This window comes from Mchenga conophoros, linkage group LG7, assembly GCF_057382185.1.
Source record: "Mchenga conophoros isolate Kocher_MC1m ecotype Shallow Benthic linkage group LG7, M_conophoros_male_GT1.1, whole genome shotgun sequence".
NCBI lineage: Eukaryota > Metazoa > Chordata > Actinopteri > Cichliformes > Cichlidae > Mchenga > Mchenga conophoros.
In genome coordinates this window covers 65,864,206-65,886,802 of record NC_140532.1, presented here as the reverse complement: position 1 = coordinate 65,886,802, position 22,597 = coordinate 65,864,206, and the positions used below count along the sequence as shown (strand labels likewise).

At 43.2% G+C, this 22,597-nt stretch overlaps 1 protein-coding gene across 2 annotated transcripts; it reads right to left on the bottom strand.

Moving 5' to 3' along the window:
• Window positions 1-3,290: 3,290 nt before the first annotated feature.
• LOC146571602 (solute carrier family 13 member 1-like) lies at window positions 3,291-22,561 on the bottom strand. Of its 2 annotated transcripts, none has more exons than XM_085280860.1 (15): window positions 22,430-22,561; window positions 20,200-20,328; window positions 19,635-19,771; window positions 19,347-19,528; window positions 19,190-19,229; window positions 19,002-19,083; window positions 18,722-18,888; window positions 17,966-18,085; window positions 12,609-12,707; window positions 11,629-11,730; window positions 10,648-10,739; window positions 10,170-10,264; window positions 9,209-9,370; window positions 7,133-7,270; window positions 3,291-7,027 (listed from the first exon to the last, which is right to left on the bottom strand). In XM_085280860.1, the coding sequence occupies exons 1-15, from the start codon at window positions 22,547-22,549 to the stop codon at window positions 6,893-6,895; spliced, it is 1,800 nt and encodes a 599-aa protein (XP_085136986.1). In that variant the 5' UTR covers window positions 22,550-22,561; the 3' UTR covers window positions 3,291-6,892. The 2 variants fall into 2 exon arrangements, with proteins under 2 accessions (XP_085136986.1, XP_085136987.1); XM_085280861.1 differs by having other exon boundaries at window positions 19,362-19,528.
• Window positions 22,562-22,597: the final 36 nt, after the last annotated feature.

Below are 22,597 nucleotides of genomic sequence, written 5' to 3'. Positions count from 1 at the left end.
AATCTGGATATCATCGGCATAACAGTGAAAGGAGATGTTATGTTTTCTAAAAATTAATCCCAAGGGCAACATGTACAAAGAGAAGAGAGCAGGACCGAGCACGGACCCTTGAGGCACACCACAATAAATAGGGGCAGAAGCCGAGGAGTGTTGCCCCATAGCAACAGAGAACGACCTCTCTGAGAGGTAGGATTTAAACCAAGATAAAAACCTTTGAGACCAACAACATGTTCCACTCTTGATAGAAGAATGTTGTGGTTAACCGTGTCAAAAGCAGCAGACAAGTCAAGTAAAACTAAGACCACAGAATATCCAGAATCTACAGTTAAAAGAAGATCATTAAAAACTCTAAGTAAGGCTGTCTCTGTGCTGTGGCGAGGTTTAAAACCAGACTGAAACTTGTCATTAATACCATTTGCATCTAAAAAGGCCTGAAGTTGTTTTAGAACTACCTTTTCCAATATTTTGGAAATAAAAGGGAGTTTAGAGATCGGCCTGTAGTTAGTGAGAGCATTAGGGTCAAGATTTTTCTTTTTCATAATAGACAGACGGTACACAACCTGATGACAATGATGCATTCAGCAGAGATAAGATACAAGGACCAATAACATGTAAAGCTTCCTTAAAGAAACGAGAAGGAAGAATATCATGCGGGGAACCAGAGATTTTGAGATGATCAATTATATCTTTTAAAACAGAATAAGACACTGGCTCAAACTGTTGGAAGACAGTCAAGCATTCAGAAGCTGGAACTGGGTCTAAAACTGATGATGAATGAGATGGATGAGAAGCCCTTAGAGCTGAGATTTTATCAGAGAAATACTTTAAGAATTTATCACAAAGAGCAGGGGAGGCATCCCTATAAGTGGTAGTGCAAGGGTTTATCACAGAATTAAAAGTATTAAAAAGTGCTCGGGGGTTGTGGCTATTAGTCATAATAATGCTAGACAAAAAGGCAGATTTGGCAGCTTTAACAGACTTTTGATACTTAGATAGACAATTTTGGAGGATGTCCAGAGAGACGTGGAGTTTGTCTTTCCTCCATTTTCTTTCAGCACGACGACATTCATGCCTAAGGGCGCGAGTAGTATCATTTAGCCAGGGTTGTGAGGATTTGGCACGTTTAATTCTCAGAGGTGCCACAGAATTAAGGATGTCAGCGCATGTAGTATAAAAGAGGTTAGCAAGCTCATCCGCTGATAAAACCCCATTACAGTTAGCATCAGAGAGGGGAGAGTCAAGGAAAGCATCAATGAAGTGGGCGATTGACTGTATGTATATATATATATATACATATATATATATATACATATATGTATATACGTATATATATACTGTATATATATATATACATATGTACGTATATACGTATATATACATATATACGTATATATACATATATACGTATATACGTATATATACATATATACGTATATATACATATATATATACGTATATATGTATATAAAAAAAACACCCAGCACGCCCCTGCGGGCGGTTTATCCTTCAAGCTCGGGTCCTCTACCAGAGGCCTGGGAGCTTGAGGGTCCTGCGCAGTATCTTAGCTGTTCCCAGGACTGCGCTCTTCTGGACAGAGATCTCCGATGTTATTCCCGGGATCTGCTGGAGCCACTCGCCTATCTTGGGAGTCACCGCACCTAGTGCTCCGATTACCACGGGGACCACCGTTACCTTCACCCTCCACATCCTCTCGAGCTCTTCTCTGAGCCCTTGGTATTTCTCCAGCTTCTCGTGTTCCTTCTTCCTGATATTGCTGTCATTCGGAACCGCTACATGGATCACTACGGCCGTCTGCTTCTGTTTGTCTACCACCACTATGTCCGGTTGGTTAGCCACCACCATTTTGTCCGTCTGTATCTGGAAGTCCCACAGGATCTTAGCTCGGTCATTCTCCACCACCCTTGGGGGCATCTCCCATTTTGACCTCGGGACTTCCAGGTTATACTCGGCACAGATGTTCCTGTACACTATGCCGGCCACTTGGTTATGGCGTTCCATGTATGCCTTGCCTGCTAGCATCTTGCACCCTGCTGTTATGTGCTGGATTGTCTCTGGGGCATCTTTACACAGCCTGCACCTGGGGTCTTGCCTGGTGTGATAGACCCCAGCCTCTATGGATCTTGTGCTCAGAGCTTGTTCTTGTGCTGCCATGATTAGTGCCTCTGTGCTGTCTTTCAGTCCAGCTTTGTCCAGCCACTGGTAGGATTTCTGGATATCAGCCACCTCCTCTATCTGCCGGTGGTACATACCGTGCAGGGGCCTGTCCTTCCATGATGGTTCCTCGTCTCCCTCCTCTTTCTTGGGTTTCTGCTGCCTGAGGTATTCACTGAGCACTCGGTCAGTTGGGGCCATCTTCCCAATGTATTCTTGGATGTTCGTTGTCTCATCCTGGACTGTGGTGCTGACACTCACCAGTCCCCGGCCCCCTTCCTTCCGCTTAGCGTACAGCCTCAGGGTGCTGGACTTGGGGTGAAACCCTCCATGCATGGTCAGGAGCTTTCTTGTCTTTATGTCAGTGGCTTCTATCTCCTCCTTTGGCCAGCCTATTACCCCAGCAGGGTACCTGATCACGGGCAGGGCGTACGTGTTGATGGCCCGGATCTTGTTCTTACCATTCAGCTGACTCCTCAGGACTTGCCTGACCCTCTGCAGGTACTTGGTGGTTGCAGCTTTTCTAGCGGCCTCTTCATGGTTCCCATTCGCCTGCGGGATCCCCAAGTACTTGTAACTGTCCTCTATGTCTGCAATGTTGCCTTCTGGTAGTTCAATCTATATACATATATATATACATATATATATATATATATGTATATATATATACGTATATATATATATATATACACGTATATATATATATACGTATATATATATATATATATATATATATATATATATATATATATATATATATATATATATATATATATATATATATACATATATATATATATATATATGTATATATATATATATATATACGTATGTATATATATATATATATATACATACATATACATACATAAGTGGGCCGGGTCCTCCGAAGGCCGGGTAGGCTGGAAGTGAGAAATTAGACGGTCTAGCCTTCATACCTGCGTCACCAGCTGTCTGGATGGACTTTAATAAACTCAGCTGTCTGCTCCTTGCTATTGTTAAGGGTTCAGTATTGAGGAGGAGAGTAAAAACAACCATGGTCTAGAAGAGCTTGGTCAAACAATTGATTTTAATGACCACGCGCAGCGTGGGGAGATGCACACTGCAAAACATCAGCTGTAGATGTCCGCCCAAAAAGACACTTCAGATTGCTTTTGATTCATCAGGGTTAACGCCCCCTCATGCATCATCAGATACAATACATGCATACGTCAAATCAAAACCACAGTGACTTTTAACACAGTTTGAAAATAACATTGTCTCCGTCTCCACGGCAGGTGCTTCCTGTCCATCTTCTGACTCTCGCTTCTCCAAAACCTCGGGCCATGTTCTGCAACAAACTAGCAATTCTGCACGCACAAAAATGCAGTTGCAAGAAAATATATCTGAACTCTCACCTAGAACATAAGCCTACCTACAGTGTGTGCAGGTGTGTGTGTGTCTCGACTAGGGATGGGTATCGTTTAGGTTTTATCCGATACCGGTGCCAAATCGGTACTTTTGAAACGGTGCCGGTGCTCAAATGGTGCTCAAACCGGTGCTTAAAGAATGGAGAACACACACTTTGTCCAAAAACCTCTCATGTTCAGCTGGTTTTTTGTAAAAAGATAACAATGTTAGCCTTTTCTGCAGCTATGGGGCATATATGGTATCACTCTTGGCTGGAAGCAGTGCTTAAACAATGGAAAAAACACAAACTTTGTCCTAAACCTCTCATGTTCAGCTGTTTCCCTCTTTTTCTTTGGTCATTTTAGCTTTTTTGGCCAGGGTGAAGGGAGTATCTGCCATCAAACAAGAAGACAGCCGCATGTAGCTATGATGATGTTTGCTAGTTCACCTTACATGCATTAATGTAATAACGTGGTTAGCCTACTCAACGTAAATTACACACGAACAACATTAAGCTACTCACGCAGAGAAGAACGGCTGCTGCTGCTTCATCATCCGTCATCATTTCTGCTACACTGACAGGGCTAGGGGCCAGGACTCTCCTCTTCGGGTTTTTGGGGATGTTGCTAACTCCGGGTCTGATAACAGGCAACCCACCCGCAGTAGATGCGCTCGGTGTGAGGTCTCGCAGCAAGCTATCAAATATGGCGCATTTCTCGGCTTTTAAAAAAATGCTATGCGTCGCCAGGTGTTTCATCGGATTTGAGGTGTTACCTCCTTTGCACAGTATCACAGTATCAGCTTAAAGCACTTGTTGCAGGCTGCTGAGTTTGCATCTTTTGCTGTGAAGTACAGCCAGACTTTGACCGCTTCACCTTGGGCATTTTTAATCTGTAGCTCTGCTCTAAAAGAACGTACGTACCTGGACCCGCCTACTATCCTCGGAAACGTAAAATGATTGGCTAGAAGTGTATCACAGCTCAGGAAAAAAAAGCACCGAAATAAAGCACCGAAGTGTGCGCTGCTTTTCGGTCTGGTTACTACCGTTTATGTCAGAACCGGTGCCACCGGTACCCATCCCTAGTCTCGACCTCACACGAACTTTGTCTTATGAGAAGAAAGGCCAATTCTCATGTGCATAATAACCTAACTGAAACTATATCTGTAATATGTTGAATAAATGTTTTAATCAAGAACATCTATTAAAAGCTTAATCAAAGAATATAAAAGTATAAAAGATAATAATGAATAACCTGGTTATTCAAATAGCATCATTCAAACAGCTCCTCAAAATGACAACCAAAATGCACACTTTACAGAGGGAACAAAGACATTATGAAAGTATACTTCCTGGATGCAAAACATGCTCTGCAAAAGCCTGCGCTTCCTGTCTACTTTGGCACAGAGTGTACTCAGAGTTAAGCCTTTCTTTTATAATGCAATGTAATCTACATATAAACATTTAAGATTATGAAAAGCATTCAAAAGCATTTAAGATTATAGATTTAACTCAACAGTTTAAAGTGGTTATAACTGCACCTGTAATAAAGGCTAATTGGGTACCAATATGTTTAAACATCTGAATGCAATATCAATATTAATTATCAATGCAATGGTAATGATGATGGTTATTAACAATAGCAGCAAAATATCTCTCCAATCTCAACACTATCTAAAATATAACAGGACACTGGCGTAAATTCTCGATCATCTCACACTTCTGTTTAATCAGTTTTCCGTTTGATGTTTCTTCAGTTCTAATCTCAGCCAAACTGATTTACTCAGGAACAAATAAAACACTGAAAAAAGCCAAACAATAAAATGTTTAAGTTATCTAAGTGACTTATATATCATGTTTAACCTGAGTAGCGAAAGACGGCGGGGGTTTGAAAACGATGTACTCCCCGTACATCGTTCGCTGTTCTCGCCGGCTCTAGTGAGCCTTGAACCCCGGCTCGCTATGGAGCTGGTGGGTAACAGACGTCTCTGAAAACGTTGGAGCACTTTTGCAAATATGTGATGTCTTGATAAACCGAGCAGATATTTGAGGTTTACACAGCTACATTCTCGCCTAAAAATATCTTAAAAGTTTATTTTGTGACCCAGAAAGAATAATAAGAGTAATATTAAAACTAAGTAGCTCCCGCCATTGATGGAAACGGAAATTGGCTGGGCTGCGCTATGAATCCTGGGATATGGTGGGCCACGAAGGATACACCTGACCCGTCCTTCGAATCTGGGGAAAAGGAGAACGCATTTGTCGGCCGCATTCGGAGGAGTCTACGAATTTGGACAGCCTTCGTTGCGTCGCTGTGACGTAATTGGCCTACAAATGCGGCCTCGGGAGGATGCAGCCCATGAATTTGGGCGCCCCCAGTGTGTAACCCGCGTCTCATGTTTCCTGTTTTATTTTGATAGTTCCTTGTCCTGCGTTTAGGGTATTCAGTTTTGCTTATTCCCTGTCTCGTCATGTTTGATCTCTCCCAGCTGTGTTCCCCGTGTTCTTCCACTTGTTTCTGGTTTACCCTTGTTCCTAGCTCCCTGTTTTCTTTTAGGTCCCCGTCCAGGTTTTCTTTTCTGTGTTTGTAAAGGTTTTGCTACAGTGCAATAAGCTGCTTCCTTCAGTTTACCTTATTGTTTCGAGTCCTGCGTTTAGGTCCTCATCCTGCCTGCAGCAGCACTCAGCATGATGGTAACAAATAGAAAAACTCAAATTGCTCTGATTGTTTATTCCAGTAACATTCCGTGACATCAAACTTCAGTTGGCAAATTTTTTTTATATTAATTTACCTATAAAGTATAGTAAATAACTTTCAAAAGGTGCAATGAAGAAGTGCAAATTCAAAGGTTTTCAGGGCTGGGCGTCTATTGTTGAATGCAAAATGACTCAGGACGGCAGCAAAGACGTCATTCTCTTCTCTGCTAAGCTGCAGTTTGGGAGTATTTGGGGGGATTTTTAGGAGGATATCTCATCCTGACTTTTGAAAAACAGTGGAGTGTTATGATAGAGAAAAAGAAGATGTAGTAAGATAAACTGATTATTAGCCTGGGTCTGCACATTAGATTTGCTGACAACATGACTTCTTTAAATGTTTTTTGTTGGCAACCAGGTTTACCGCGACTGCAGCACCGAAACAGGGGCTTCTAAATGTTTACCTGTTGGTGGAGAGGAAGCAGTAACACCACTACAGAAACATGAATACACCCATTCAGCTTTGGGTTAGTTAAAGCACATTAATCTATTTCTTAAGCGTCGAACTCGGGAGCCTTTTTTGAGTCTCTTTCAGGATTCAGAGTCTGACCACTGAAAACTACGCCCGGAGTCCGCTCATCAAGGCGTCGTGGAGTTGAAGGTCGGTGCCCAGTCGGGGTACGTATCCAGCGAGAACAAAGGAATTCCCCAAGTTGCCATGGCCAGCAGGACGGCGAGGACTCCAATCGTGTTGACGCCAAGTCCCGCCTTAACCTGCAGCAGACAGGATCAGATTTTTCTTGTGAATTATGGCCAGCATACATTTAGTGAAAGAGTTATTTCTAGTTGCAACCTCTATTTTCTTGTGACAGAACTCACCATATCTAGGGTGGTAAAGTGTCCATAGCCATACACCACAGCACCTGGTGGGTTGGACACTGGCAGGAGGAAGGAGAAGGATGTGCACAGGGTGGCGGGGATCAGGATGTACAAAGGGTTGACGTGTATGGCCTCGGCCTGAAGCGAGAACAATCTCTCATAAATATTTCCCACATTAGTGAGATTAAATAACAATAATTAGTTTTTATTATAAAAACTTTTATTAACATTCATTCAAAGGATTAAGGGGGGGGGGGGCAATATGTATTTACATGTAAATGTGTTAGTAACGTCTGTTTAAATGCGTTCCTGTGATTATTTTCGTGTTGGCCTGAAGTTAAATATCGCCCTCTGCTGGTACTGCAGCTTACTGTACCTTTTGCATGCATGTCCATTTCACGCTTTGAAGATGCAAAGCTTGGGATGGACATGGTCGACGGGTGTGTCTATTGCATGCTTTGCAGTGGTACTGGTTGAAAAGATAGACATTGCCAACTTGACATCCCCCCCTCTAACTTGGTCAGGATGCTTTGTTCACAAACTGCCTCCGTTTGGACCTGTTCTTTTTGTATTTTTTAAACCAGAGTCAATTCAGGGAAATATTACGTGTGTCTGTAGCATATAGGTTTATATGGTTAAATGGTAATTGTACGAAAAGTAAAACACAAGAGGAACAATGCATTTAAAAAAAAAGAAATTAATGAAAAACGATGTGTTTCAGGTCATTTTTACGGAGTAACGAGAAAGTAACGTGTAATGAATTACTTCCTCCTGTTAGTAATTAATTAATGTACTACATTACTTTTACGAAAAGTGTTCTAATATGTGCATTTTTTTTAGTAATGACCCTAACACTGATCACAACAAAGAGGGGAAATATCTCCAACATGCGCCAACATGCAATTACTTTGCACAAATGTAATATCTTTGATTTACTGCCCGGGTGTGAAACTCTGTGATGGACCACCTGTGAACATCCAGACTACTGTTTCAAGAATTGTGCTCCACCAAAAAAACACAAGTATACAAATGAGTGGTTTGACTTGACCAGAGGAACGTGCTCAAGGCCAGCAGACAGAGGCACCATCTTCTTTTGGAGGTCAACGATGAGGGTTGAATCTCTCAGCCAACCCAGAGATCAGAGAACTAAATGTCCCTTAGAAAAGCTAAATGAGTAAGTTCTGCACACTTCCTGGAGAAACCCCTTCCTACTTATGGGGGGTCCGAAGGACTTGAGACAGAACTGTAAAAAGAGTTGTTAGCCTTGATGTGGTCGTCTCTTTTGTTGTAAGTTCCATATGCTCTGTTTTATGTTGAAACAAAATCTTAAAGCTCATAAACAGTACAAACTGCAGCTAAAGCAAAACACTGAAACAGCAGAACAACTCAGATGTCACAGCAGTTTCCCTCAAAAAAGCTGAATTTATCAGACTGAAAACACTGATGAGGTCAGGACTGAGGAGACATGAGAGGAATCTTGAAGACGTGTCTCTGCATAGTCTTAGCACTCGAGCACTTAAATTAATGCTTGAACTGGAGGCCGACCTCACGCTAAGTTGATGTTATGGAAGTTAAAGAATTTACAGGCATCAAATAGCATTTAGGCTCAACAAATGAAAAAGCAGATTCTGAAGAAAATGAATCATCTGGAAGCTGAAACCACACAGTTTTACTTATTTTTTCAGAGTTATTTTTCACTAATTTGGCTCTAGTGCTGGATTTGACGGTGAAACGGGGAACAACGCGCAGGAAAGGCCCAGACCAGCACCCGTGGTGCACAGCTGATTTCTAAAGAGCTCATTAATTCAACATGAGTATAAAATTGCTGCTCATCCCTTGCGTGTTGTATTTGTCGGGAGAAGCTAATCAGAAGAAAGTAGGGTTAAAGGGAGTGGATTTAAACGGTTTGTTTCAAGCAGACCATGAACGGAGGGATTCCTCCACAGCCCAGTGTAAGATAAATAATGATTATTTTAAGTACTCTAGTAAAGTCCAAGAATAAAATACTGAGCTCAAAATTGAACAGTAATTCTTAGCATTTTGGCGGATCTGTAAAGTATAACACACTGAACTAACCAGAGGAGAGAGAATGGGGAGGAAGATGGTGATGGTGGCAGCGTTGCTGGCCACCTCTGTCAGTGTGGTGGTAAGGAGGCAGGCCACTGTGACTGTGGCTAAGACCGGGAGGTCGCCCAGAGGTGTCATCAGCCTGGCCAGCCATAAAGACAGACCTGACTCCTGCACACACAAACAAACACACATGTTAAGTGTACAGCAGATTTTATACCAGCTTTAGGTGCCATTATATCAACCACTGGTTTCTGAAGGCCCATTTTGAAGATTTGACATGACATTTGTGGACATATGACCAGATGCAATGAGGACAGGCTGGTCTGACTGTGAAGCCATTTGTTCGTTAATTAATGATTTCAATTGTAGAGAAATTGTCAGTGGACAATGCACAGTTAGCCATACCATGGCAAAATTCACAAAAAAGACTTTTTTGTTCAGCTTGAGTCTAAATGAGTGACTGAGCCCATAAACTGAGCAGCAAAGTGCGTACAGAGGGCAATTCAAAGAGAAGGTGTTTGCACTGACCTCTGTAGGTCCTGAAGTCTTTTTACAACCACAGTCGGTTGGCCTATATCTTTATCTATCTCTATATCTGTCGCTGTTTATCTCTAGAGACAGAGATAGACAGAGATATAATTGAAGTGCACTCAAAACTATGTTATTTGAGTGTACTTATGGTTTAACTTTAAGCTAAACAATCTTGATCCTTTTTTTATTTCATGCTTTTCAGTAAGTTTTACTATAATCTTTCTGATCGTGAGCACTGACTGAAAACAATGTTGACACAATCAGGGGAGTAGTCCGGTTAAAGTTGTTGTAATCCCCAATGATCTGCACCAGGGAGCTGTTTTTTATCTGGACCTGAGGTTTTTCTGTGTTAGCTTTACAATGTTTGCATCAAATTTCTTCTTGTTCGGTATGAGGAAACTGTTCTGAATGAAGTGTAATTTGTATGTCAGCATACCTCTGCACCTTTAGCGAGGGCAAAGCCTCCACTGACCATCAGGGCAACTTGCCACGGCATGGAGGCCTGAAACTCTTTCCAGGAAATCATTGACTCTGAATGGAGAGAGAAAAACATTTACTGGGACTGATGGCACAGATGCTGAAAAACAGACAAGCTGTTCAGAACCTCTGAGATTTAAATGAGTGTTAATACTTTACTGATTTTAGGTATTCACACATTTCTGTGCAGCTTAAAGTTTATTTTTTTTATGTAAAAGCTTGATATACATAGGACACAATAACCAAAGAAGTGAGAATAATGTATTGTAGGAAAACTGTATTAAGAAGAATTAAGAAAAACAAAAGTTATCTACAGTAGTAAATCTACACTACTTAAACTCAACCAATTATGCTAATTTCCTGCTCTGGGGCTCTTTGAGTACTTGTGTTAGCCTTCAACGTCTGAGTAAACAACAAGCCACGTTCCATACATTTACCATATTTTCTGGAGGGTCCGTGAGCAGGTACGATGAAGAGGAGGACGCCCAGCACCAGAGCCACAGTGGCATCTGTGATGTAGTTGGATTTACTGAAAAACAGAAAAAGTGATCAGCTGGGTCATGGTTCAATGCTGCTGTGAAAAATCATAAATATATGTGTTTCCCAAAGAATCTGGTCTGATATTTGTCATTCTATCAAGAAACTGCCTGGAAAGGTCAAAACCAACAATAAGTCTGTTGGTTTCTACTGAAAGTGACTCCCAGATGAACTTCTCTGTATTAGAAAAGTTCTTTCGTGAAACAGCTGGTAACTCTGGTTCTTTGCATTACAAAGAGGAAACAATACATATTTTTAACAGTGTACGACTTCTCATGTTGCTCTTGGAAGAGGTGGAATTTTTCAAAATGATACTACATTTAAGAGTATTTGCTTCAAGGTTGTCTCCACATGCCTCTCTGGATGCTTCAGCACTACTGTTTATTTCTTCCCGAGAAATCTGTTCTGGCTGTTGAACAGACAGCAGTTTTAGGAGAGAGCCTGCAGCACATTCAGATACACGAATGTGCATGTGAACCACGATTTTTTTTCTTGATATTCATGGGGTTGTGCACTAATTTTCAAGCATCAGACTCCTGGAGGGGAGCTCGACTCTCCAGAAACACCTGAAGAGAACATTCAGCGGAAACTTTCAGGGTGCATATTATTGCCTGCAGGCATTATAGTTTCCATATCTCCATTTCAAGATCAAGTTTGAGTTGACACAGTGGCAGAGATCCAGAACAAATAGTAAGATTGTGACCTCTACAGAACGATCTATAGCAGGAGCGCTGTAGAAGGACACTGGACAAAATTAAACTATGGGTTTGTTGTTGTTGTTGCTTTAATGGGGAAAAAAATCGAGGGCTTTAAGATCACACCTTGTACTTGGGAATAAGTTTGAATAATTTCCAAGAAAATAAAAGAAGGTTGTGACTCACTGAGGGAAGAGGGAAGCCCAGCCGGGTATAAAACCTGGAGATCTGGTCAACCACAACAAAACCATGACCACAAAAACCACCCCGGTGAAGATCTCCTGAGAACTGGAGAGAGGGAACGAATGAATGTGTGAATGCATAAATTATCATAGGAATGTCTTTCTGTCAATAACTGATCAACAAGTAAATGAATGATGGCAATCTAAGGTAATGTAAAACCCTCTGTATTATTAAATAAATTCCTGAATGAAAATATAGCTCTTTAAAAGAGTTATATTGTAAGTTATATATGTGCTGACAGAGAGAGAGTTCACCAAACCTCCAGGCTATAGATGTCTTTATCCATCTCATTTGGCCTGAGTTGGTCAGTTTGTGAGATAAATGTCTCCCTCTCATGAATATAAAACCAGGTGGCCCTTGCCTTGTTATGTTCAAAGTGCACCCAAAAAACAAGTAAATAAATAAATGCATTTATTCTGAATGAATCCCAAAAACGAAAAGAAAAAGACTGAAAAATGCAGAAGCAATGTCTCTTTGTAGAAATCATGACCTGTCTGCACAACAAAGCAAACAAAAACTGTGAAGGTTTTTCTACAGAAGAACGCTTCAGGCAACCTTCTGGAGACCCTTAGTCATTCTGGATTAGGCAGGTTGTCCCAATAAAATTCCAAATAAGGGGTTAAAAAATGGGGTAAACATTTATATTCTGATTATTTTTACCATGTGTATTAATATAGGTGTTTTAGACGATGCATATATAGTTCAATTTTTATGTTTGTTTGTTTTTTATTCAAAACACCGAATACAAAAATGAATGACCATTCATTTGCCTGTTTCTAATATTTGAGGTCAGTGAATGGATGAATAGATAAATGGACATATTAATGCCTGACAGCAGTAATGATCACGCATGAATGAATAAATGATCAAGCTGATTACTTTGAAGAATAAACAAGTGTGTAAATGAACGAATGAGAGATCACCGAATGGCTCCCAGCTTCTTGTACTCGTCTTCCAGCACCTTTTTCACCGCCCTCTCTCTCTCAGACTGCTCTCCCCGACACTGCCACAGGAACTTGAAGCTGCGTAAGAGAGAGAGAGAGAGAGAGAGAGAAAGAGAGAGAGAGAGAGAGAGAGAGAGAAAGAGGAAGTGCCCACACTGAATTTAATGACTGACTGTGTTTGGTTAAAAGCACAGATAGACAATGAAAAAATAATTATATATTTACATAGTTGTGAAACTATATAGTCAGCACAGTGGCGCGTGGTTAGCGCTATTGCCGCACAGCAAGAAGGTCCTGAGTTTAATTCCACCATCAGGCCGGGGTCTTTCTGTGTGGGCGTTTGCGTGGGCAGTTTGTGGGGATAGGCAAAAACTGCCCATAGGTATGAATGCGGGAGTGAATGTGAGTGCAAATGGTTGTCTGTCTCTGTGTGTTAGCCCTGCGACAGACTGGCGACCTGTCCAGGGTGTGCCCCGCCTCTCGCCCTATGACAGTTGGGATAGGCTCCAGCACCCCCCGCGACCCTGAAAAGGATAAGCGGAAGCGGATGGATGGATGAAAATATATAAATTATAACCAAGTTATTCAAATACTTAGTGGGTCTGAATTTTACTTTCACTAGCTGGGACCACATCTTCAGTTACGATGAATGATGATGGATGAGAGACCGTGGACTGATGCTGCGATTTGGGGAAGGCCTCGGAGGGGACTGGCAGCAGCTCCTGGGTGGGGCAGATCCCCAAAGAAGGCATCCCCTAGCAGAAGCGAAGATTGGACATTGTGAAGGTCTTGGAGATTGTTGCGAATGTATAACTGGTAGTCTTGTGATGACCATCGGACCGTGAGCTTGATTAAGTGGTCCGTAATTCCTTTGCGGGAGGCATAAGTTGCTGTACCAATGTGGAAGGAATGGCCAAAGAAGAGATTAGGAGAAATCCTGGACACCATAAAACTTGCCAAAAATGTGAAAGAAACTATGATCTGGTTGGGATGTGGCTGGATTCGATGATGAGCTGAAGGTCTGAATGTAAGTTATGCTGGGATTTTCTGAGGTAGAGGTAATGGGTCAGCAATTCAAAGGGGCTTAAAGGTGAGTTTATTTTAAAGTAAAATATCAAAAAGCGGCTGCGCAATTGGTTGGTTTTGCTTTGTCTGAAGAAGAAGATGAAGCAGTTTTTGGAGACTGGGCGGCGGTTGCTTAAGCAGGGATAAAGATCCGGATGGAATTTTGTCGATAAGGAGGTCAATTCTGAACAGCGTAGAAACCCGAAGAAGGCAAGCAGCAACATAGTGTGCAGGCCAGTAAGTAGTCACTGTACTTCAGCCGGAGCATGGAAATGCAGTGATAAAGAAGTTAGGGGCAAACGGCATGGGGTTGCAATGGGAGCCTGACGTTGGAGACCTTTGATGAGTAGCAAGCTGAGATGGGTTTAGAGGTCAAGCAACGCCCCCTGTGAGCACATGACGATGGGGCCGTCGCGGCTGTTGATCAACCTGGGTGGAGTAGGCTGGTTGAGTAGTGGAAAAATCAGCTCTGTCAGATCTATATATTTACAAGCAATGATTTGTTGGCAAAGGTAAGCGGATACTGGGAAAGAGGTGACCCTAAAATGACGTTGCTCTATGCTCAGGCTGCTGGGGAACATCCCACAATGCACTGAGTACTGCAGTTTGTATTTGAGTTTGTCTGTCCATATTCTCCATTTTTGTCTTCTCCTCTCTTACTCCCTCCTAACCAGTCACAATAAAAGCCCCCTCGCCGGGCCTGGTTTTATTGGAGGTTCCTCCCCACCATCTCCAAATGTTTACTGAAGAAGGACGACCTGCACATTGGGACCCTCTGATGTTTACATTATATTACAATCTCATCTCACTGGCAGCAAACATCAGCTGATGGTTCAACCTTTGACCACATCTAATATAGTGAACTATTAAAGATACTCCCCCCCCCACACCAACAGTTGCTACAGAACTGCAGAGTGCTTTAAAATTCACCTCCATCCCTGCTCTTCCTTTTTCTGTTCTTCCTGCTGTCATCTGCTCTGTTATTTCCTGAAGTCCGACTACTGCCTTATTTCTTAAATATCAATGACTGCAAATGCAAATAACACCATCCATCCATCCATCCATCTTCATCCGCTTTATCCGGGGCCGGGTCGCGGGGGCAGCAGCCTAAGCAAAGAGGCCCAGACCTCCCTCTCCCCAGCCACCTCCTCCAGCTTATCCGGGGGAATACCAAGGCGTTCCCAGGCCAGCCGAGAGATATAATCTCTCCAGCGTGTCCTGGGTCTGCCCCGGGGCCTCCTCCCGGTGGGACATGCCTGGAACACCTCACCCAGGAGGCGCCCAGGGGGCATCCTTGTCAGATGCCCGAACCACCTCAGCTGGCTCCTTTCGATGTGGAGCAGCAGCTGCTCTACTCTGAGCCCCTCCCGGATGGCCGAACTTCTCACCCTATCTCTAAGGGAGAGGCCAGCCACCCTTCGGAGGAAGCTCATTTCTGCTGCTTGTATCTGCGATCTCGTTCTTTCGGTCACTACCCACAGCTCGTGGCCATAGGTGAGGGTAGGGACGTAGATCGACCGGTAAATTGAGAGCTTCGCTTTTACACTCAGCTCCCTCTTCACCACGACGGACCGGTGCAGCGTCCGCATTACTGCAGCTGCAGCCCCAATCCGTCTGTCGATCTCCGGCTCCCTTCTCCCATCACTCGCGAACAAGACCCCGAGATACTTGAACTCCTCCACTTGGGGCAGGAACTCATCCCCGACCTGGAGTGGGCACTCCACCCTTTTCCGGCTGAGAACCATGGCCTCAGATTTGGAGGTGCTGATCCTCATTCCCGCTGCTTCACACTCGGCTGCGAACCGTTCCAGTGCGAGCTGGAGGCCCTCACCCGATGAAGCCAACAGAACCACATCATCTGCAAAAATCAGAGATGAGATTCTGAGGCCACCAAAGCGAAAGCCCTCCGCCACCTGGCTGCGCCTAGAAATCCTGTCGGTTGTATAGGGATCGAATGGCCCGTAGCAATGGGCCAGACACCCCATATTCCCGCAACACCTCCCACAGGACACCCCGAGGGACACGGTCGAATGCCTTCTCCAAGTCCACAAAACACATGTAGACTGGTTGGGCAAACTCCCATGCACCCTCAAGTATCCTGGAGAGGATAAAGAGCTGGTCCAGTGTTTCGCGACCAGGACGAAAACCACATTGTTCCTCCTGTATCCGAGGTTCGACTAACGGACGAACTCTCCTTTCCAGCACCCTGGCATAGACTTTCCCAGGGAGGCTGAGGAGTGTGATCCCCCTGTAGTTGGAACACACCCTCCGGTCCCCCTTCTTAAAGATGGGGACCACCACCCCGGTCTGCCAGTCCACAGTCCACATGCAAATAACACATTTTGGGAAAATATTGCAGACTTTTGGAGGATAGTTTGGAGTGTCCCCTCTGCAAATCGATACCTTTTCCCCTGGTAGGGTCTCCCATGGTGTGCATGCTGCGGTGGGTATCCTAGGATCCCCTCGGCTTGCTGCCTGTACTTTGGGGTTTCTCCCAGCAGACGAGCGGGTTTCTTCCCTGCGCCTTCGGGTGAGTGAACAGGTCCTGACTGTTGTCTGCTCTTATGTGCCGACTGACGGTTCAGACTACCCAGCCTTCTTGGAGTCCCTGGGTGGGGTGCTTGAAGGTGCTCCACCTGGGAACTCCGTTGTCCTACTGGGAGACTTCAACGCTCATGTGGGCAACGTTAATGAGACCTGTTTGAACATAAGAGTGTCCATACATGCATGGACACCCTAGTCTGCAAGTCAGTGATCGATTTTACAATCGTATCACCAGACCTGCGGCCATTTGTTCTGGACACTTGGGTAAAGAGAGGGGCTGAGGTGTCAACTGATCACCACCGGGTGGTGAGTTGGATCAGGTGGCGGGGGAGGACGCTGGACAGACCTGGCGCACCCAAACGTATAGTGAATTTGTGCTGGGAACACCTGGCAGAGGCCATAGGTTTGTGAGATCGTCTACGCATACCTCCGGCAGAGCTTCAAGGGCATTCCGAGGGAGAATGGTGACATTGAGGCTGACTGGACCATGTTCAGCACCTCCATTGCCAAACCAAATGTTGGGCACCAGAGGTGAAGGGATCCACAAAGCTGAAGAAGGAGGCCAATCTGGCTTGTTTAGCTTGTGGGACTTTGGAGGCAGTTGATATGTACCGACAGACCAAGCGAAACATGGCTTGGGCAGGGGCTGAAGCAAAAAGTCAGGTGTGGTAGGAGTTTGGAGAGGCCATGGAAAAAGACTAAAAAGAGATTCTAGCACACCGTCAGGTGACTCAGGAGGGGAAAGCGGTGGCCTACCTGCACTGTGTATATTGCGGATTGAACGCTACTGACTTCGACTGAAAACATCTCTGGATCTCGTTTACAAGAGACAAGAGAAGGAAGCGGAAGATCGACAGATGGATTGGTGCTGCGGTTGCAGTGATGTGGACGCTGTACCGGTCTGTCGTGGTGAAGAGAGCTGAGTTTAAAAGCGAAGCTCTCATTTTACCAGTCGATCGACGTCTCTACCCTCACCTATGGTCACGAGCTGTTGATTGTGACCGAAAGGACGAGATTGCTGATACGAGTGATGGATGGGCTGGTGGCCAGGCAGAGGGAATTCTGGGCTTCTCTGCTTAGGTTGCTGCCCCCACAACCCCGCCCCGGATTACTGGAAGAAGATGGGTGGATGCATGGATGGATGCATGGATTGATGGTTTCGAGTGTTTTTATGGGGGTGGTTTTTGGCTCTGTTTAAAGGGTACTACAGTATATGCACTGTATTTTAAAAGTTCAGTTAACAGCTTAGCTGATCTTCCAGCCGCTTCAATGGCTACCTGTAGGTGTGCGGTGGACTGGCCAACAGTAAACCTTCAGAATAAAAAACTTGCACATTTAAGTTGCTTTAAATAGGCCCACAAAACTGTCAAACAGCATTTATGTTCTTTAGTTCCTTTTTAAAGAACTTAAAGTTCGAGAGCAAACCAGCCGTGTTGAATGACACTGTTTTATGTAGTCTCTGTTGATGGCATTATTAACAAAGCACAAAAGCATAAATATGAAAAAAAATGGTTCATCATCGTCAAAACTCTAATAAATATTTACAACAATAAAGACATAAATGTGATGTGATGATACTTTCACTAATTAATCAATGCAAAGAAATCAGAATAGGATGATGAAACTGATAAAAGAGAAAAAATAATGGAGTGTGCACAAAGAGTAGTCAGAATAGAATAGCACTGATAGCAGGTGATTGGCTCTGCAGATGGTATGCTGACACTCACTCTGAGCCAATGAAGATCCAATACAGCCACAACCATGTCATCAGCAGCATGATAACACTGATGGGCAGGCACAACAGGAGCCAGTTGGCAAAGTTGATGCTGTTGCAGTCTGGGTAAACGCTGAATGTAAAGACAGTGTTTGGAGAACATTGTTTGTTTGTTTTTACAGCAGTCTTTCAATCATTTAGTTCATTCTAGCTGTGCAGCAGACTGAATTAACCAAACATGAACGGCAAGCCTTCATTTGTGCCTGTTCATGTTTCTAAAGTAGAATCACTTTAAAGTCTCTTTGTGCTGGTTTTTATCGACTTTATGTTCCTGAAGACTAAAAGAAAGATCGTATGTGTGTTTTCATTAGGTAGGGTTTGTGTTGGTGTGTAGGGCTGTAATTGGAGGTTTCTGATGTTAAATGGTAATTATGAGACAATATGTTCAGAGTAATTTTACAGAGAAACTTGAAAGTAATGAGTAGAGAAAACAAGTTACTTTCTCTGTGGAGTAATTAAGTAACATACTGGATTAATTTTAGCTGTGTTCTGTGTAATAAGAGTAAAACATTACTTTTTTGGAATAATGATCCTGAGTAAAACTTCATTACAACAGAGAGGGGATGTACCTCCAGCATAAGCAAACATTTGACCACACAGCTTGCAATTCATTTGCATGAATGTAATGTCTTTGATGTCCTGACTTGCCATGGTGACTCTCAAAGTGCAGCCAATGAGAATTGATAGATTCTACTTACAAGACACTCACCGGTTGAGGTGCTCAGCGAATATGAGGTTAGGAGAGGTTCCGGGCAGCGTGGTGATGCCGCCGATGTTGGAGGAGTAGGCAATGCCGATGCACATGGCTTTGCATAGCATCCGACCCCGTTGACATCCTGTGTCCCTGTGGGAGGCCGTGGGTACGTTTTCTGCAGCCTGTAAGACAAAATGCAGAGAGAAGCAGATTTAGCGGAAGTAGCAGAACATGCAGAACTGGAAAAATATCAAAGAATAATTTTATTCTGTGTTTATTTGGTGCTTTTTTGCACCTCGTCTGCTGCAGGCTGCAACTCTGCTGGTATTTGAACAGAAGTGAAGGTTTCTGTGGGGACATCTGGCTCTGTGCTGTCACTGAGAGAGGAATAAGGGATTCAACTGCTCTTCAAGCACATCAGAAACAAAAACTTAGAACACCCTGAACCCAGAGGGCAGCAGTGAATCCCCATGCTTTACATACCTCAGAGCTTCTTTATTTTTTGCAGTACAGTTGTTGATTTCTGAAAAAATGACAGATTATAGTCAGGGCCACAAGTTCCATCCTACTGTAAGCTCAAAGACACACAGCTATCTCACACTTTTAATTATATTTTGTGCTTTTATAAAGTAAAGTATACTGTTTGTGCAGGTACCGTCCAGCTCCAGGGTAGGGTTGTCTTCACCAGAGTATCCCTCTTCATTCGCCTTTAGAATCTGTTTGAGAACAGCATCTACGATGGGCATCACCATGGTAACAGCTGATGTGTTTTGGACCCACATTGAGAGGAAGGCACAGCCGGACATGAAGCCAAGCAACAACCTGAAGGAGACAGTGGTGTGTTCAAAAAGCAACAATGGAGCCTTCACACTTAAATCTCGAAGAAATACAAAATTTGAATCCAACAGCAGAGAACGAAGATGCTCACCAAGCAGGGTTGACCCCCACCAAGGTGACGAGCCTCAGGGCGACTCTGCGGTGGAGGCCCCACTTCTCGATGGACGTGGCGAGGCAGATAACACCCACAAGCAGGAAGTGGAAGTTATTAAAATACTCCTTTGCCACCTAGAGGAGAAAGGTGATTTTAGAACAGAGAGCTGCTATAGAGTAATTGAGGAAGAGGAGTAAAAATTTAAGCCCATTTTCAAATTTGAGTTTGTGGCCAAAGAAAATGTTATACAGGGAGTTAACAAGTAACAGATAAACCAATTAAAAATACAGCTTTAAAAAACACACAGATGCACTGGAAAATATTAAATAATTGGATCAGTACCAACAATTGTTCTGAGCTGTAAATCATACAGAGCAAGAAATTAGGAAAACAGGGCTCTTTATTATTTGTCAAGAAAAAAAAGAAAAATTTCATGTTGAAGTCAGTGCTTCTTTTTCCACATGCAGGGACACAAGTAGCACATCTGCTGCTGTGCATTCATAAAGAATAACAATCCTTAAGACGAAGAACATTTTGTCCTCTGTAACTCTGATTGACTCACATTGGAGGACGACATGATACCACACAGGGGAAAGAGGATGGCGGGGAGCATGGCGGTCATGGACAGTGGAATCACCTCTGTTATCCAGTATATTGCCATCAGCAGCAACACAAAGCCACATTCTGCCTCCTACAGGGAAAACACGATTACACACACACAAACACATCGATGACTGTAATTATAGCTAAAGGTCATTTTTATATAAATGTAATGCAAAGATTAGACGCAGCAGCTTGTCCACTAAGCCAGAGTCTCTCTCGTCACTCAGCAGCTACCTTCAAACACCTTTAGCTAGTTATTTGGACTGAAGCATTGTCTAATTTAACCTTCATTCCAGCGGTTATCTTTCTATTATCTTTACTTTTTTCTTTTCTTTTTTTGAACCATCCAGTTGTGGATCTGCATGAACATTTCCACCACCAGGCTTCACAATCAGCGCCCAGCATTTTGGGTGTCACACTATCAAGTTCTGCTTGATAGTGCAATAATGTTTCCCGTTTTTATTATTATTAGCTTGTCTGTTGATCTTGTCAGTCTTGAATTCTTGCAGTTACTTTGCATATCGGAAGTTATTAGTTCCCTTCACTTCACATTCTTTTCCTTTGAGTCCTTTCCTTATGCAGAGTTTACGTTTCTGTTGGAGTTTCCTTGTTTGGTTTTTAGTGGTTGTTTGTGTCTAATATTTATTGTTACTTCCTCACCCATAATTGCATCGATCTCATGCAGACATGTCTCTTTTCCTCACTGATGTGTCGACCTGAATGCTCCCCATTTAAAAAAAAATAGTGCCGTCTCCCCCTTGTGCTTTGTCTCAGCTATTCTCTCATGTGCTCTGTGTCAGTTTATGCTGTGCACTTGATTTGCTGCTTCATGGACTTTCATGGAATTCTAGGTTCTCCTGAAACAATCTTGTTCTGATCTGTACTAAATATTAGACTTGTAGTCAAGACCGCCTAAACCAAGACAATACCAAGACCAGAGGGTATCGAGACCAATACAAGACGAAGACCAAGACAAAGTCGAGATGAGACCGAGACAAAAAAGTCTTTAAACTGCAGCCAGATGCTGCTTTGTTTACGGGTCTCAGGCATATTTATGTGTTTTTGCGATGCACTCGCACAGCCCTCCTCACCGCTGTCTACTGTCTCACTCACTTACTGAGAGGACAGACGCACGCTCCACTTGACTGTCACGTCTCTCACCCTCTCTGTTTTTCACATAATGATATTATCCTATATCCTCGCACATGATTGGCCACAATATGGAGGGATTGGAGCATAGCTGAGCCACTGTGTGAGAGCTGAGCAGCGAAAGGACATTGAGGAGCGGCTCTCGCTCAATGGGAGTCGACTCTTCTGATTCACCACAAAGCACTCTCTAAGCACGGCTCTTAGAGCTGATGCTTTTGCGCATAACACATTATCGAATGTTACGTTGTGTGTCATGGATACTGTTGACTCCAAATCTCCTGACCACTATGTCGATCTGAGACAGCAAGACCGAGACAGCGAGACCAAGACAAGACTGAGGGATTCGAGACCAAGACCACGTAAAAGTGGTCTCGAGACCACTAACTAAATCCAACTAAATATATCAAATCTTATTATAGCCTGAAAAACAAAATCCCACTGGCAAGCTTTGTTTTTGCACTGCAAAGGCTTTCCTTTGACCTATTTTCAATGTAGGTCAAACTTTCTGTAATCGGATATTGAGCTTTATTTGCAATCCCAGACAAATCATTTGTTAACTGAAATTGTAAAAACTAACCATGAGGTTTCATTTTATGTGTTTTCATTTTATGAGTATATAAAGTTTTATATGCAGAAAGTTTTTGAAAAGGATCAAGGGTCAGATGGCACTAAGTACAAGGGTCTGTTAGCCGTATTTATAGTGACGGGAAAAAGTGTAAAAGATCTCGTAGTGCTTAGAGTTGAAAAAAGTGTATAAGTACAAATCCATGACTGGCTGATAGGAAAGCAAATAAAGAGCCAACGTAAACTTAATAAAGCACAGAGACTGTTCAGATCATCACAAAAACTCTACAATAGCTACAACCTACTGAGATCATATCATAAAGTTTATGTGCTATACAATTAAAACTAGCAGTGGCAACATATTTCACAATATGCAAATAATGATAGGTGCTGCTTAAAAACACTGATCAGTGCAATTTCAGTTAAATTAAACCGTTATGGAGGGGATACAGTTCCCGTCATATTTGTGCACGCACCTTTGTTCCGATGACCAGAGGAAGAGGGAGCAGCAGCAGCGGCGTGAGGATGATCAGGAGAAGGCTGTGATAGTTCCACAGTGCTTCGCTCAGCTTCGTCAGCATCCTTCGGTCGTACATTGTTTTCTTCTCTCCTGCTGGTTCCTACTGTGACCCCGCAGTTATTTG